The 17395-nt window shown below is 44.9% G+C and overlaps 1 protein-coding gene across 2 annotated transcripts in view; it reads right to left on the bottom strand.

The window, feature by feature from the left end:
• DMXL1 (Dmx like 1) overlaps positions 1 to 17395 on the bottom strand; it is a 1868248-nt gene that overhangs the window by 1616547 nt on the left and 234306 nt on the right. For both annotated transcript variants that reach the window (XM_069625559.1, XM_069625560.1), the window contains exon 8: positions 2640 to 2829. In XM_069625559.1, coding sequence (XP_069481660.1) covers positions 2640 to 2829 — 190 coding nt within the window. The remainder of the gene's footprint in view (positions 1 to 2639; positions 2830 to 17395) is intronic.

Raw genomic sequence — 17395 nt, 5'->3', positions numbered from 1 at the left:
CCACTTTCTGACAAATTCTGGGATTCCTTGGGTTTTCTAGTCTCATCGATAATGGGTACATGTCACATTCCATTAGTTGCCGTCTTAGCCTTTCTCGTTCCATATGTGTTATGTTTCTTTGTTGATCGTCTTCTGCAGGTAAGAGTAGCTTCATTCCAATAATTTCTTCTGCAGTTGTCTTTGATTTTGCCGTGCACACTTTTATTCCAAGCAGAGAAGCCAATCCCAGGATCAGGCCCCCTGCTAGTATTTTTAGGCCATCAGCTAGCCATGATGGCATCCATGACTTAAGGTATGAGAACCAGCTTCCGTCATTCATGCCCTTTGATTCTTCCTCCATTTTAGCATGCATTTTTGCCAATTGCGATACTGCTTCTGATAACGTTCTGTTATCTTTGTCGTTTGCTGGTAGGATGGTGCAGCAGGAGCTCCCTATTTTTGCGCATACTCCTCCTTCCTGGCTGTGAGTAGGTCCAGCACGTATCTGTTCTATAGGGCTACTAACCGTATAGCTCGGAGCTCTTCTTTTATTGCGTTAAATCCGTTAACGGTTGAGTTTATCGTCATCATCAGCACCCACTGTGTAATTTGGAGCCACTTTGTATGCATGTCTGGAACCCTGCTGAACAGCCGATGTGATGCTGGGACTTCGTCCATTGCAGCTTCTGACTTGTCCCATAAGTAATTTCCCTGCCTTTTCACTCTTCGTAATGGGGTCTCTGTGGGGATGCCATTGTTGGACGGTAGTGGTGTAGGGGATAATCTTTTTCTCTGCTGGTTGTTTTCATCCATTTTAGGGAAGTCGTCCATCTTGACATGTTTTTGAGGTACCACTAGCGAGGGTACATTGACATGTGCTAGGGAGCAGATCCCTCCCCAGTTAGGCGGTAGTTTGTCGTATGCTTTTGTTCCACATGCCCAATAGTGGTCCATCAGTGTATAAAGGGAGGCAGAGACAGAGGGGCGGAGCAGCTGGGCCAGAAAGCGCGGCCATCCAAGGCGAAGCAGGCAACATCTGGGTCAGTGAAAAGGACGCTGAGAGAAGGAAAGCCAGAAAGACACCAAGGCCACAGTGGGCCGTAAGAGGGTCTGAAACTAAGAGTAGCCCATTGCAGTGTGTTTACCGTTGGGAGTGGGGAAACACTGAGAAGCCGCCAACTGCTGCAGGAAAGATCGGAGAGAGTGAGCGCTGCTTGCCGAAGCAGGTCAGGAGTGAAAACAGAGCGAAGGAGAACCCGCAAACAAGACCATTACACCTGGAGGAGCAGCCAAATACCGACAAGTGACGGCGAAGGTTCACTCAGTTCGGGACGCTCCAGGGGCATGGTGGGGCGCTCCAGGGGCATGACGGCAGAGGCGAACAAACTGGAATCTAAGACAAATGGGTCTGGAGACCGGAAAAGTAAACTATTGAATAGTGAACAATTTGCAAAGCACGAGATACGTTTTTGAATAATGAATGGGTCAGAAGAGCAAAGATGAATTATTGAATACCAAACAAGGTGTCAAGCATGAATAAGTTTGAATGTTGAATTATAGAAAAGATATCAGAATATCGTATGACTGAAACAGAACGTAAATAGCACTTTTGAACAAGACTAATTTAAAGAAACAACATTAACAAACCAAGTGGAAAAATGCATAAACCAAGACACTATTGGATAGTGTGAAAGCAAGATGGTAACCAGAAGAAATACCATGAAGGACAGTGTGTGAGAGTCCCATGCTGATAAAGGCAAGAGACCGTTAAAGTACATCAGAAGAATAAGTGGACTTACAACACATCTGCAGAAAGGAAACCTGTGTTGCCAAGGAAGTCCTATGAGAAAGTAAAGTGCCAAGGCTTCTCGGGTACGCAACCTCTGGTGGGTGGACCGTGTGGTCTGATAACTGCGCCTAGACCGAGTAACCCTTTCTTGGAGTGAACCAAAAGGAGTCTGGCGGCTGAGGCTGGTCGGCCTAAAAGCGTGCAAGTGATGGAAATAAAAGGCAAGCCAAACAACTGGATTTGACTTTGAATTTGAAGCCTTGTAGAACTGTGTTGAACTTGGGGAAGGGAGCGAAGAACAAGCCTGGAGTTGGAAGCAGCTCAGAACTTTAGTTTGAACACTGTAACATTGGTTGCTGACATGCCTACACATTGCTTAGCTTTAGTTGCGAGGCCAAGTGTAGGTTTTGGACACAAACTTAAGTTGAACTTACGGACTCAGACTATCCTTTAGTTTATTTAGCTAGGGAAATCACACCTTAGTATAGGGCAAGTTAGGCCTTACACTATCCTAACATTTAAGTTAATAAAGAACTTTTGTTTGAACTTTGAATCTGTTGTCTGTGTCTTGCTACATGATGTGTTCACAAGTGCCAACCTCTTTTTCCTCTGATTTCTTAAGGATGCATGTGATAGTACTTGCAGATATAGTCATGTTCCAAATACCACACCTCTAAAGGTCAGAAACCAACATCTATCTCTTGCAAATTTTACATGGTTCAAAGCAAATTCTTGGGTGGAAAAGAAGGTTTCACTTTCAAAAGGAACGCTTGAGGAGCCCTGTATCCTTAATATAGTTAACAAAAGCTGTCCATATCATTATTTAAGCAATCAGCTACATGGACAGAAGCACTGAAAACATGCCACTAACCTCCAAAGCACTCTGGACCCTTTCCTTACTAGATGGATTTCTCTTGAAGTTATTGTTTGAAGTATCTGAATCTGGCAAATCACCATATCCACCACCATAAAGAAGGCTATCATTCGGCAGCAACGTCTCCGCCCACAGACGACACACATTGTCTTTGCAGCAAGTCAACAGCACGTTACAGACAGAACCACTGCAGAAAAAAAATAAAAGACAATTCATTTTTGAGCTGGTCATGGGTATCTTCATTATAATCAATCATTTGAACATATAATTGCATAGCAAGGTTCCCCGAACAGATTTTACTGAGAAACATTTACTTGGCTTAATCCGAGTTACAAAAGAAGGGAATACGTTCACAATGTCATTGTTTATTTATCTAAACAAAAGCGGGATGGTCCCCAAATGAACCAATTAAAGATCTACTGAATCAAGACCAATCAAATTAATCTGAAAAGGAGTACACAAACATGTTCCAATTGTAACATTATTTGTAGACCAATAGGTCCTACATAGATTTGGGATATTTCATTTTCACCAAATGGAGTTCAAAATCAAGAAATGCAATAATCAACATGCATCAAATTTGTTCTCAAGGAAATACAAACAAAAACATATACGTTTGACAATGTACATATACTGTATTCTGTAATCTGCAGTCAATGACAAAGTGAATTGCACATATAGAACAGACATCAACAAATGAAAAATGCAATGTCCTCAAGAAAAACTGGTAATTATCAATAATTTAAGAAAAATTGGAGCTTGGCCATCATTCTGTTTAGAAGAGTTAAACTGCGACCCAGAATTTTGATTAATCTTATGTCGCCCTCCCCACCCTGTGTCACGATCAATCCGACAGGGGCGAGGTATAGAGAGACCAAGACTTGGCAGTTTTTGACAATTCTGTGTCGCAGCTTAGCTCTTCTAAACAGAATGATGGCCAAGCTCTAATTCTTCTTAAATTATTGATCATTACCGGTTTATCTTGAGGACATTGCATTTTTCCATTTGTTAATGTATGTTCTATATGTTCAATTCACTGTGTCATTGGTTGCTTATTACAGAACACAGTACAAGTACATTGTCAAACCTATATGTTTTTGTTTGTATTTGCTTGAGAACAAATGTGATGAATATTGATCATTTCATTTCTTGATTTTGAACTCCATTAGGTGAAAATGAAATATCCCAAATCTATGTAGGACCTATTGGTCTACAGATAAAAAGGTTACAAAAGGAAAAGGTTTGTGCATTCCTTATCAGGTTAATTTGATTGGTCCCGATTCAGTCCACTACAGCCACACGCTCCATTGACTGTGTTGTCTACAAAATTAGATCTTTAATTGGTTCATTTGGGGACCATCCCTCTTTTGTCTAGATCTTTATTACTGATGTGTCCCCTGCCTTTAAGTTTTCTCTTTGGATTTAGCTTGTTTTTTATTTAAACAAGTTTGTCTTCATATTTAAGATTTTACAAAGAAATGCATAAGCAACATGTTTTCAAGAACAATCATAAAAGCTTTTGAAGTCAGAAGCAGTCTGAAGTATGTGATGCTCTATACAATTCATTATCAGGCGCATATTTGTTTCTGGGAATTCACATTAGTCTCAGTCCCCTCTGTGTTCAGCATTTGAGGGCTGCTTCTCCCCTCTGGGACTATCAAGGCCAAGAGCTGCCTTTTTATCCTTGCAGGATGCAAGCAGGGATTGTGCCGTGCCTCGTCACCCTCCCCACAATTGCACACATAAGATACACAAACCCTGGTATGATTTCCATGAGCAGTGTGTGAAAATGGAAACGTGCATATGGAATTGACCAACTTTACAGTCCGTTGAGGGTCTCATTTGTGAAGAAAATATACATGCTACAATTTTTAAGTGTTTGGAAGTGTGCCATCAGATAGTTTTTCCTGAAAGAGATGTTTATTTACATGTATCCACAAGTTAAAAGCTGCATACAAACAAGGCCCCTATGAGGGAACCAGGGCTGGTAATGATGATAGCTCATAGGAGGCAGACTAACAACAACATTTGACACATGCTTGCCCAGAAGTCTGCCCTACGAGTGTCTGTGTTGAGGGTGGATACAACTGCCAATTTTTAGAAACAAATGCAGATTTTGTTAACATTTGTGTCCCTTGATCATCCCATGCAAAGTGTAGGTGTGCTGGATTCATTGTTGGTAGCACTGCAACGTACCTTTAAAATATTAGCAACTTGGGGCAAAAGACGTAACATATTGTTGCTAAAATATAAAGTATTTCTTTAGATTTCAGTACAGATATGTTGGGAAGCACTTTAGACATCGCCTCTAGGTACTTTTATTCATTTGGAATGTGCTTCTAGGGCTTGAGAAGAACAAGTTACTTACCAACTGTAACTTTCTTTCGACTGGATGTTCCTCCAATGTATTCCTCATCTTAGATATCTCGTCTCCCAGCTCTGCTGCTTCAGCAAAAAATTTCACCAGAGGGCGCTGTGCTTGAAGCTGCAGAGTTGAAGTCCGTTGAGGACTGCCGTCGAGCGTCAACGTCATCCACAGTATAAAGGGCTTGAGCCGCCCCCGTTACCTCAGTTCTGTTTTTACGGTGTTTAATGGTCGCATCAGTTGATCAGGCTTTCATAGTCCCTTGGCTCTTAAGGAAGTTCAAGTGCAACTGGCGTAAGCTGTACGAGGGGTAGGTTGGGAGGGTCGATGAGTAATACGTGGGAGGAACATCCAGTCGAAAGAATTTTACAGCTGGTAAGTAACTTGTTCTTCTAATGGATTGTGTCCTCCCACGTATTCCTCATCTTAAATAGGCTCCCAAAGCAGTAGGAATTTGGAGGAAGGAGTACCAGAAATTTCAATCATGGACTGAATGAAGGGCGGCTTTTGCAAATAAGCCTCCTTGATATGATGTAGAGTCCAAGCAGTGATGCTTCACAAAAGTGTGCATTGACGACCAGGTGGCCTCAGCACAAATATCCTGCACCGCAACACCCCTCTGAAGAGCCGTACAAGTTGCCATGCCCCTGGTTGAATGAGCCCTTAGCCCATCTGGAGGCTCTGTCCCAGCCAATTTGTAGCACTCCGAGATTGCTATAATTACCCATCTGGATAGGGTTTGCTTAGACACTCCAAGGCCCAATTTGTGTCTTGTATATCCAACAAATAGTTGGTCACATTGTCGGAAATTTGCCAGTCTAGAAATATAGAAACCGAGAGCCCTTTTTGGGTCCAGTCTGTGCAATCTCTCCTCCTGTTTACTTGCATGTGGAGGAGGGTAAAAAGTAGGTACGGTAATCTTCTGTGACAGGTGGAAATCAGAAACTATTTTAGGTAAGAAGGATGGTTTCACCTTTAGAATGACCTTGTCCCTATGGAAAATGGTGTGAGGAGGCTTACACGAGTGCCAGCAACTCGCGCACCCAGCGGGCTGATGTTATAGCCACTAGCAAAATTGTTTTCAAAGCGAGGAGCCTTAACGGGCAAGAATGTAGAGGCTCAAAAGAGGCACACATTAGAACTTTTAAAACAAAATTTAAATCCCAGGTGGGAACCTGAAAAGGCGTTGGAGGGTACAAATTTGTCAGTCCTTTTAGAAACTGGGTAACTAAAGGCATTTTAAAATAAGAAACCTCTTCCGAGAAGCGCTTGAAGATCGATAGCACTGCTAAGTATCCTTTAATAGTGCCAACTTGGAGCCCCAAATTGGCTAAGTGTAAAAGGAAAGACAGTACTGTCGGAGTATTACATAAGAATGGATCCACATTCTTATCCCTTCATCAGATACTGAACTTGTTCCAACGACACCAATACAGGGATTTTGTTGCTGGCCTCCTGGCCAAAAGCAAAATCTCCATTACGTCATCCGGGAGGTCCCAATCCTTATATCTCAGCCTCTCAGAAACCATGCGTGAAGGCGGAGTATCTTGACCTCTGGATGGAGAACCCGACCTTCCTCTTGCGAGAGTAGATCCTCTCTTTGTGGAAGACGTATTGGAGGGCAGATGGACATGTCCAGGTAGCACGTCCTTCTGGCCCAAACCGGGGCAATTAGGATCATGGTTTTCCTGAACTTTCTCAACCTCCTGATTACATGAGGAATCATGGGGCCTGGAGGAAAAGCGTATAGGAGTGGAAATACCCAGTCCACCACAAACGCGTCGCCTAGAGCTCCTCTTGGGGGATATTCCCTTGAGCAGTACAGTTCACACTTCCTGTTGACACTGGTCGCGAACAGATCCACTCGAGGGGTTCCCCAAAGGGCAAAGATCTCTTGAAGGACTTTCTGAGCTAGTTCCCATTCGTGAGAGACTGTGCTCTGCATGCTCAGAGCGTCCACCGCCGTGTTCTGCTCTCCGTCTAGGTGAACTGCCGACAGAGAGAGTCCTTCTTGCATTGCCCAGAACCAGAGGGGCATTCCTCCCTGCAGAGTGGTAGTGATCCGACGCCTCCTCTTTTGTTGAGGTAGTACATGGCCACTGTGTTGTCCGTCATTATCAGGACATTGTTTCCCCGTACAGAGGGCAGAAAGGCCTTCCGCTCTTTTCTGATTGCCCTCAGCTCCAAAAGGTTGATGTGTTTGGACTCCGATGGAGACCAACGACCACTGATTGTCAGATCGTTGGTGTGGGCTCCCTACCCCGTGAGTGAGGCATCCGTCACTACCGTTATCTCCGGCCATGGTTGCCAAAAAGGTTCTCCCTTGAGCATATTTTCCTTGCAAGCCCACCATATAAGATCTTGAACCACTCTGGCCGGGACTTGCAGAAGATCTGACATCTCCCCCGAAAATTGGGACCATTGAGTCCTGAGAGCCCATTGAAGGGATCTCATCCTCAATCTGGTGCTGGCACCAGAAAAATGCAGGATGCCTTGAGGCCTAGCAACCTTAGAATATCGAAGGCCAGCAAATGTTGGGCATTTTGAAACTTTATTACCATCTGCAGAATGTGGCAAGTTCTTTCCTCGGGAGGCGAGTCTTTCCCTGCGGAAGTATCCAGGACTGCTCCAATAAATTGAGTCTTGGGCTTGGAATCATTTGTGAGTTCTTGGAATTGAGGGAGAAGCCCAGTCTGTGTAAGAAGTGGCAGGTCATGGCCAAATGTTCCTGGGCTCGTTCGGGTGAACTAGCCCTGATTTGCCAATCGTCCAGGTAAGGGTAGATGTGAATGCCCCCTCTCCTGAGATTAGCTGCCACTACCACCATCAGCTTAGTGAAAACCCTTGGGGCGGAGGTCAGCCCAAATGGCAGAACCCGAAACTGATAGTAAGAACCGCAAACCATGAACCTCAGGAACTTTCTGTGCTTGAGATGGATTGGCACATGAAAGTAAGCATCCTGAAGATCCAACAAAACCAGCCAGTCCTGAAGCTGAAGAGCCTGAAAGATCTGAGAAAGGGTCACCATCTTACACTTGTCCTTCCTGAGGGATTTGTTCAAAGTTCTTAAGTCCAAGATGGGTCTCAATCCTCTGTCCTTTTTGGGAATGAGGAAATACAGGGAGTACCAACCCTTGTTCCTCTACGCTACAGGTACATGTTCTATTCCACCCATCTCTAGCAGGGTTGAAATCTCCTGCACAAGAAGCGGGTCTGGAATTTTGACAGAATTGGCTCCTAGTGGATGATCTTGAGGTCTTTGGTGAAAAGGAAGGCAGTAACCCTGGGTCACTATCTCTAGCGCCCCGCCATTCGTTCTGATTCCGAGTGATCCTGCCTCCCACCAGGGTCTTGTGGGTGAAGACCTCAGAGTGGCTTTGCAGTGGCTGCAGAAGCGGCTGAGGAGGAAGTAGCCACTGATGGGGCTGTTCTAGCACCTTTCTCTCTTCCACCACTGTCACAACCCCATTACAGACCCAGTGTTGGCGGGCTAACAGGGGGAGGGGAATCCCCCTATTATACAATAGGGTAAAAAGTGGACAGGGATGGTGGCTGGCTGGCGCGAGCGTGTGGGTGGGCGAGGTCTGGTTGCGGCCCCCAGGAATGAGCGGAAGGCAAGGGCACCGCCCATCACCAGCCAAGAAGCACGGGGCACATTTGAACCCAGCACATGCAGTAATTCACCTGGTACATGCATGAAGCCAACGCCCTTACGCATCTAGCGCTGGAAGTGCTTAGCGTAGTTTCTGCTCCTAAAAAGAGTAGTGTTTCGCTTAACTCTCCTGTGCTCAAGCATCTTCCCACATGGAGCTCCTCGTTCAAGAGCATTCTTCTGCATCCAGTTGGGACTCCTTCAGCATCCTTCGGTCCTTCAGCATCCTTGAGCGACCTCCAAGACTTTGGCCTTTCATCAAGGTCTTTGGCCTTCAGCATCGTGTTTAACGCCGCTCTGCGGCAGGCTCCATCCTCCTTGCGGGGACCCGCTATTTGCCCTTGGTCTTCCAGGCTGCCTCGGTTCTTGGTGTCCGATGCCTTGTCCAGAAGTAAGCAACAGGATTAGCATCCACCTTCAGTCCTTCGCCAGTCAGAACCACCCCCCACTTACGAACTCGAGAACTTACCTGTATCCCGGAACGAGCGAGTCTTTGGCAAGGCTCCTCCACCAGTTCAACGCCCGCGCTCCCGCACCTGGAGAAAGAGGGAAAACATAAGTGAATCAACAAAGACAGCACAATTGGGACAGAGACTGTTACCAGCTTCAACCTTTCTTCCGGGACCCATCTCCGGAGCCGCGATTGCAGACGCAGAACCACAAGTGAGCCGCATCCATGTGCTCCAGCCAGCCTCGCAGCCAAAGGGGATTAGGAGAAGGGACAGGGGGTGGGGGGACACTACAGTACTTTCCCACAGTACACTTTGTTCGCCCCTTAGGTTCCACTACATCCCCGGACACCAGAACGCAAGTCCCGAACACACCCAAACCCCTCCCAACCTCACTGCCCTTTGGAGGTCTTTCCTCCAAGAGACAGGTGGGGGAAGGCATGGTTTTGGACATACGACCGGGTGAAAAGAGGATCGGCACAGGGACCAATCTGCAGCACCGCCCGGACCTGGCACTCCTGCAGGGCACCAGAGGTAAGCGTGACAACCACGAAAGGGTTTTTTTCTGTTGGCCTCTTTGACTGGCCTGTCCCCTCCCTCTTTGAAAAGAGGAGTAGAAACGAAAGGGATGGCTCGTCCAAGACGATGACCCTGCGTAGGAGTGTTGCTGAGGTTGTCTTATAGCAGCACTGAGTGATTTAGCTGCCGCTTTCGAGGTCTGCAGCTTCTCCAAGCTCTCCTCTGCCTTGCTGCCGAACAGCCTCAACCCGTCAAAGGGAATATTGAGTAATCTGGACTGCACATCAGGTGCAAGGCCAGATTTTCTCAGCCATGCAAATCTGCGTAGGACCGCGCTAGATGCCATGGACCTGCTTACACTATCAGCAGTGTCCAATCCTGACTGGAGGCATTCCTCCATAGCCTATTTTCCATCTTTCACCATCACCAGGAAACCATCCTGTTCCTCAGCCTCCGGGATGTGTTCAGCCGCTGATGTCATACAGTCCCATGGGGTGTATGTAAATCTTGCCAAAGTGCAAGTTACATTTGTGGATTTAAGGGCCATGCTGCCCGAAGAGAAGACTTTCCAGGCCAAAGCATCAACTTTTGTGTCATCCTTGTCAGGTGGTATTGAAGGATAAACTGACTGCCTAGTGGAGGTGGCAGCCTGTACCACCAAGCTCTCTGGCGAGGAATGCTTGCATAGGTACTCAGGATCTGATGAGGCTGGCCTGTACTTTCCCACAAACGTTTTATTAACTGCTGGCTCAGAATCTGGGGAATTCCAAGTTGCCATCATCCTCTTTTGCAGTGCCTTATGAAAAGGGAGGACAGGGTCCCTTTGAGGTCCCTCATTAAGGATGTCAGTCATATCGTCCTGATCGAAATTTGGGGAAGCTTATTTCCATCCCATGAAGTCAATGACTCTTCCAATTAGATTTGTATACCCAGGGTCTGGTCTCTCAAACTCTACTTCAGGTGAAGTATCTAGACCACTGGCTGACTGAAGGCAGTCATAATGATCGGCCATTTTAGAATTTGGGTCTACTATTTCCTCAGGAACCTCCTTGGTTCCAGATTTAACCCCAGCTGAAGTAACATCCTCTTCAGAGGACTGTTCCTCAAGGATAGAGGACACCGATCTGAAAAATTCTTGCCTATGTTGAGGCTGCAAGATTGTTTCTGGTAAAGGGGGTGGCGTTGACCTAGGTTTAGACATAGGCTTCGATTTTGGCATCAGGATTAAAGAATGCCCCGTCAAAGGCGTCAATGGTATGGACGCTGGCTTGGACATTTTCGAAGGAGGCTTTGACGTCGTCAAGGGAGGCCTTGACTCTGTTGCGTAAGGTATCAATGCCTTCTTTGATGGCAGCCTCGATGCTGTCGTCTAAGGCTGCGTCGAGTCGATATTCGACTTCAATGTCGATGTCGATGCCATTTTGACCCCTGTTACCCTTATTTATGCACCAGTGTTTTCATTCTTTTTTCATGAGATGTCGGAGAACTTTCCTTCGATGACACCCTCGACTTTTTGTCGGATCTCACATGTTTAGTTTTTGATCTCCCTCTGCCACCTTTGGAGTGGACAGGGGCATGCTCGTAACCTGGCTTTTTCAAGGGGGTCTGGCCTCCCATTTTTCAGGGGAATCGTGCTTGGAAGGATAGGAAATAACCCTTCTCTCAGACGAGGAGGAAGAGGAGGAGGAGGAAGATGATCTAGGATGTTGCTTCTTTGATTTATTTGACTAAGACAAGGAGGATTTCCTCGAGTGACTCTTACACCTCGATGTCCTCGACCCGTGTAAAGACTTACCACTCGACCCGCCTGAATCTCTTTTGTCTTTTCGAAGACTTATAAGATTCCTCCCTCACCGCCAGCTTACCTTTCCGTTCCTTAAGAGCCTTATTGGACAGAGCCTGAAAGGAACCACATTCGTCGACCCGATGGTCGGGCTCAAACACCAAAGGCAACTGGGATGAGGGTCGGTAATCAACATTTTTCTACCACACTTCAGACATTTTTTAAAACCAGTCTTGGGTGTGGTTGGAGTCGATGACTAGGATATTTCAACAAAGAAAAACTGCTGCGCCGTTTTGTGACACGAAGCAGTGCTCGGAAAAACAGAACTGAGGTAACGGGCGCGGCTCGAGTACTTTATACTGTGGATGACGTCAAGCACAGCGCCCTCTGGTGAAAAATGTTTCTGAAGCAGCAGAGCTGGGAGACAAGGTATCTAAAATGAGGGATATTGTTACGCTCACCTGATATCCACAGGGACGCCTGTATGCCCTGGTTGCCGGATTTCCCCAGATGTACTCAATTCGGGATGATGTCTTCTATGGCAGGTGGGCCTGAAAACACAGGAGGACTGGGCTTAGGCTCAGATTTTGTTGCCTCCCACCAGCCCCTTGGACTCAACCTGAAGGCCCCCCCTCCTCACCTTGTTATGATGTCTGGCGTGCTCTCCGTCCTGCTTTCTGCGCAGGGGCGCGTAGTTTCTGCGGGTTGAAGCGACCGAGTTAACTCCACTGATGCCAACCCATTCAAGTGTCTTTAAAGAGGCAAGTTTGATTATAGTAGTCTTTGAGGGCCTTTGCTTTCTTTCGGGCTATTAATGTCTTTCCCTGATTGTTTCCCCCTTAGGTATGCGGAGGTTCGCTGGGTGCGCTGCTTGGGTTCGGCTCCTGCCAGGATTTATGGACACGGAGCGTATGAAGAATGGTAGGTTCAGCGCGAAGTGTGGTGCGCTAATGTCTTTTTGGGCTAACCTGTATTCTTTATTCCTTTTCAGGTTACAATGGTCTTTCTGGGCGTGCAGTGATTTCCGGAGCGGAACCCAGCCAGGTGAGGAGATTTTGGTTGCTGCTGTGATTGCCATGAGTAACCTGTTTAACGTTGTCCCTTTTTCTCTCCTCCCCAGGTGCTTAGTTCCGGTGCGAGTGCGATGTCCTGAAGATGCTGCCAACGAGATGGAAGACCGCGAGCAGCTGGGATCGAAGTATAGAAGACTGTAGGTAAGCTGAACTGCTAATGATGTTCTTTTGTCTCCTCTGCAGGTCTGCGATTCCAGGAACGCCGGGTGCTGGTGCCTGAACACGGTGAGCGTTACGCTGTTGGATGCAGAATAACGCGAAGCACGTTCTTTAGCTTGGGTGTGGTTTATATAGCCTACCCTGTAAAGTAGTCGAGGTAAAGTAGTCTGGGCTACCACACCCTAAAACACTGCACCGCACAGTCTGGTTCTTAGGGACTAGACTGTGTGGGTGCCAACATGTTGGCTGCAGGCCTCCTCATAAAAAGTAGTCCCTTCAAGTCCCATTCCAAGTATGAGCCTAGCGCCAAAGGCACCATCACTGACTCCAGGACAGTCCCCGGTGAAAATGCAAGGTCCTTGGGGCCCCAAATGAATCCCAAGCCCTAACCCTACCTGGCATGTGACCATGCCAGTGGGGCTCTGGGTCACGGGTTGTGAAAGATATGTGGGAGGACACAATCAATTCAAAATGGTTTTCACTGAATATTTGTGGCTCAAGCATTGTTCGGCAGTGTGAACGCCCCTCCCAATGAAAATATTGTCACCTTTTAATCAAATGCTTTATGCCACTGTAATATTGGTAGTTATTTAACTTAATCTCCCGTAATCATTGAATTTGGAAGAATAAAAACCTTAGTTGTTCCCAGGCCTTTTATCTATGAACACAGATGAGCACAAATGTCTTGGCTGCTGCTTAACTGAGCTATCGTGCTGGAAATAAATACTCCAAAATGATCTCATATCTCATTATATAATAGACATACGACAGGATATCACAGAGCGTGGTCCTACAAAAGGCAGATGTCAGAAGTTCTTTTGAAATACATTTTATCGCAATATTCTCCCACCTCTTATCAAACAGTTCTACTTTCTCTTGGGCCATCCACCAGTACCAAAACAGTCTAGTCTGACAGTCAAAATAAACAGGGCATGATTCAGCGGTCTTCAAGTGGGGAGGTCTGTTTTGGAGTGCCCTCACTGCTACGCTTTCTCTAGACATATTGTAACTTAGGACCCAGCCTATACTCACTCACCATCACACCTTAGTAGTGTTACTCCGCCATTCTTAGGGTCCACACCTCCTGATGAGGATTTTCCATCTAGCCAGATGTCCCATTATTACATTATAACATTATATTATTATTGTTAAAATGTATTTCTAAACTCTGAAATGGTGGGCAAAGGTTTAGAAAGCCACCCTAGTTTTGTGGAACAGGGGAACCTTCTGGACAAACCAGACCAATCTATGGTAGCTTGCCAGGGAGTCAAGACTAAGTCTCAGGAGGGGTGAGAGTGATCGGAAGCCACAATGAGCGCAAACACACAGTAAAACTACACAGAATACGCTTAGACAAGTGTATATAAAAAAAAAGCACACATACATTTATTATTTATTTTTTTATTTATTTTATTTTTAGAGTGTATTTTTTTAGTTTACATTTAAACTTTTATCACACTTTCCGTTTCATTTCAATTAATTTCTTTTCCTTTCATTTCGTCGTGACTATCTTTAAGTCCATCGCCTCCTAAGGTATATGTTTGTTTATTCACTTGATGTGTCCAGATATTTGCGTGTTTTCCTCGGCTAGTTCGTCGTCTTTTTCTTTGAGGATTTTATCCAAAAAGTTTACACCCGCACATGAGAATCTGTGATTGTGTCCTTGAATAAAGTAGTCCCATCGTTCCTCGTCGTTGCATTGGGTTATTTTTGACATATACCTTGATAGCAATCGCTTTCTGTCCTTTGAAACGGCAGTGCAGTTCATCATGAGATGTATCGGTGTCTCTAGTTGCCGTTCTTTTTGACAGAATCTGCAGCGCCCTTCATTAATGCCTCTTCCTCCAGTTCTGTTTTTATATTCGTTAGTTGGGTAAACTCCCAAACGGATTTTTAGTAGTGTTGCTCTATGTGTGTATGATGGAAATTTTACTAGATACTCTGGAAGCACGTTTCTTTTTCTATGTTCGACTGCCATGTTTTTTATGTTCGTTAGCTTCATTTTAGCCTCTCTTGTTGCAATCCAGTCCTGTCTCATGAGCTTTTCTTTTACTTTGTTGGGGTTTGAGACCAGTTCTTCTTTAGATGAGTCCATTTTTGTTAGAGCCTGCGACCATTCTCTTTTCCAATGGTTGAGGTAAGTTGAACTTTTATCTAATCCTTTGGTTGCCAGTAGTTTATAGCTCTCAGCCGGACTGGTTTCACAGATTTTTCTCAACAGGCATAATGATTTCCATTTCATTATGGCTTCAAGTGACTCGAGCCCCAGTTCCGCTCTTATTGCCACTATCGGAGTGCACCTTGGAAGCTTCAATACTGGTTTCCAAAATCCACTTTCCAGTTTCGACCATATTTTATATGATAGATTCAAACCAGCTTCACTCCCATATGCTAAGGAGGGCAGGACTTTTTGAACATAGAACATTCTTACCGGTGCCAATGAAAATTTTCCATATTTACCATCTAGGACCCTTCCTTGTGCGCTTAGATTTCTGACTTTTACAAGCAGAGTTTCTTCCCAGCTCTTTTCCACTGTAGAGGCGTTGAGTCCGACACCTAAGTATTTTATCGTCTGTATTCGTTCAAGAGGTTCTCCCGCTATATGCCAGTTACATTTTTTCATTATGGCGTTGTTCTTGCCGTTAATAGTCAGAATCTTTGATTTTCCCACGTTGATCGTCAGGTCATTTTTTTGCATGTAGGTTTGTAGGTTATTTATGAGTCGTTGCAGCCCGATTCTGGTTTCATCTAATATTACTATGTCGTCTGCATAGCATATTATCGCCACTTCCTGGTTGTTTATTTTCGGACTGAAATGTCTTGTACATGATGTTATTTCTGGAATGTCGGCTATAAACAGTTTGAACAATGTTGCTGCAAGCGGACATCCTTGCTTCACACCCTTGTTGATTCTGATGTTGGCCGTCAAATCCCCTCGGTCGTTCACTCTGATTTGGGTGGTCGTATTTTGATGTAACGCCCTTATTGGGTTCAGTAATTCCGCTGGACACGACCAGGATTTTAACTTTTCCCATAGCTTTCTTCTGTTTACGGTATCAAATGCTTGGCTTAGATCAATGAAAGCCAAATGTAGTTCTTTTTTTAACTCTATTGCGTTGGTTTTTAGCATTGATATGATAAATAGGTTTAGATCAGTTCCTGTTCGCTTTGTGAACCCTGTTTGGCGTGGGTCGATGATGTTATTCGTCTCTGCCCATTTTGTCAGGTTTTTCTGTAAATCTGCTGCAAAAAGCTTTCCTGTTGTTGCTAGTAACGAGATAGGTCGATAATTTGTAGGCAGATCTCGTTGACCCTTTTTATATATTGGCACTGTTATGCTTTTTGTCCATGTTTCTGGGATCTTTCTTTGCAATACAATTCTCGTGAATAAGATGTTTATTATCACTGCCCATGATTTTGGATCTTTCTTCAGGTGGATATTCGTTAACCCATCAGGCCCTGCAGCGGAAGAGTCTTTTAATTTCCGAATTGCGGTTTCAATTTCCACCTCGTCCATCATTTTCATCCAAGCATGTGTTGTTATCTCTTCAGGTAAGTCCACGTCGTCAGCTCTAGCAGAGAAGACTTCTGTGTAATGTTTTATCCAATCATTCTCAGATACTCCACATGTTAGTCTACTTTGATGGTTCAGGGTACAATTGTTTATTAGGTCCCATGTTTCTCTGGTATTGGACTTTTGTAGGGTCTTTAGCATAGATTCCCCTTGCTCTTAAAGTCGTCTTGTTTTGAAATCTGTGAGCCAGTTTTTATATTGATTTCGGTATACTTTGATGTTCCTTTGTTTATCTAAATTTGAGTCTTTTTCTTTTTTTACAAACTCTTATTTCCTTTCTTAGTTGTTTCCTCCTTTCTACTAGTTCTCTGCTGTATTTGTGCTTGTATGTTATTGCGTCAATTTTAAGTCCTGAGCTCGTTATTTTGTAGGCTTCTAATAATGTTTCATAATTGAGGTGTCCCGTCAAATTTTTTTCTGGTTCGACGAAGACCTCTTTCAACGATAGAATGTTTTTCTTTGTCAGCCTTATTCGATTTGCGGACGGATTTAAGGCTAGGTTAGTACTGTTCCCGTAAGATTTTAGATTTTTCTCTCTCCTCCATGATGTTTTAAGGATGTTATGATCACTGTCATTTTGAAATAATATTTCAAAGTTTTCTATTTCCAACATCAGGGGTAAAGAGACCCATATGTAATCTATTGTTGTCGATGCTTGGCCATTCGACCACGTTTGTTTACCTGGAATATCGCCACGTGTTTGACCGTTTAACATGTGCAGGTTAAAACCTTTTGCCATCTGTGCCCATCTGGCCGCATTTGAGTTCCCCATCTGTAGTTCTTCTAACGGCGGGAGCCCATTTTTTGTCAGGCATTTTATGTTTAGGTCACCACATAAGATTATTTGACAATTTGAATTCTGTTCCCTTCTTTTGACTATTATGTCTGTTATTGCTTGTAGGAACTGGGTGGTTGTTGTTCCTGCTGGGTTCCAGTAGACGTTTATCACTAATAGGGAAGACATTTCCACATTTTTAGAGTCGCTGTTGGTTTCTAACAGAGTCCATTGTATGAGGTGGGTTGCATTACCTTTCTCCATGATCCGCCAGCCACTTCCCTTTCTTATTAATGTGATTAGGCCGGCATACGGTCTCCCATCTCGTTCTTTTTTTGCGGGGTTCATGGCGATCTCGAAATTTCTGCATACAGGCATGTCACGTATCCAGGTCTCCTGTAAAC

Source organism: Ambystoma mexicanum, chromosome 6p (genome assembly GCF_040938575.1).
Source record: "Ambystoma mexicanum isolate Mex_15411 chromosome 6p, UKY_AmexF1_1, whole genome shotgun sequence".
In the NCBI taxonomy this organism is placed as follows: Eukaryota; Metazoa; Chordata; class Amphibia; order Caudata; family Ambystomatidae; genus Ambystoma; species Ambystoma mexicanum.
Note: the sequence above shows the minus strand (reverse complement) of the source record. Positions and strands in the feature narration are given on the sequence as shown.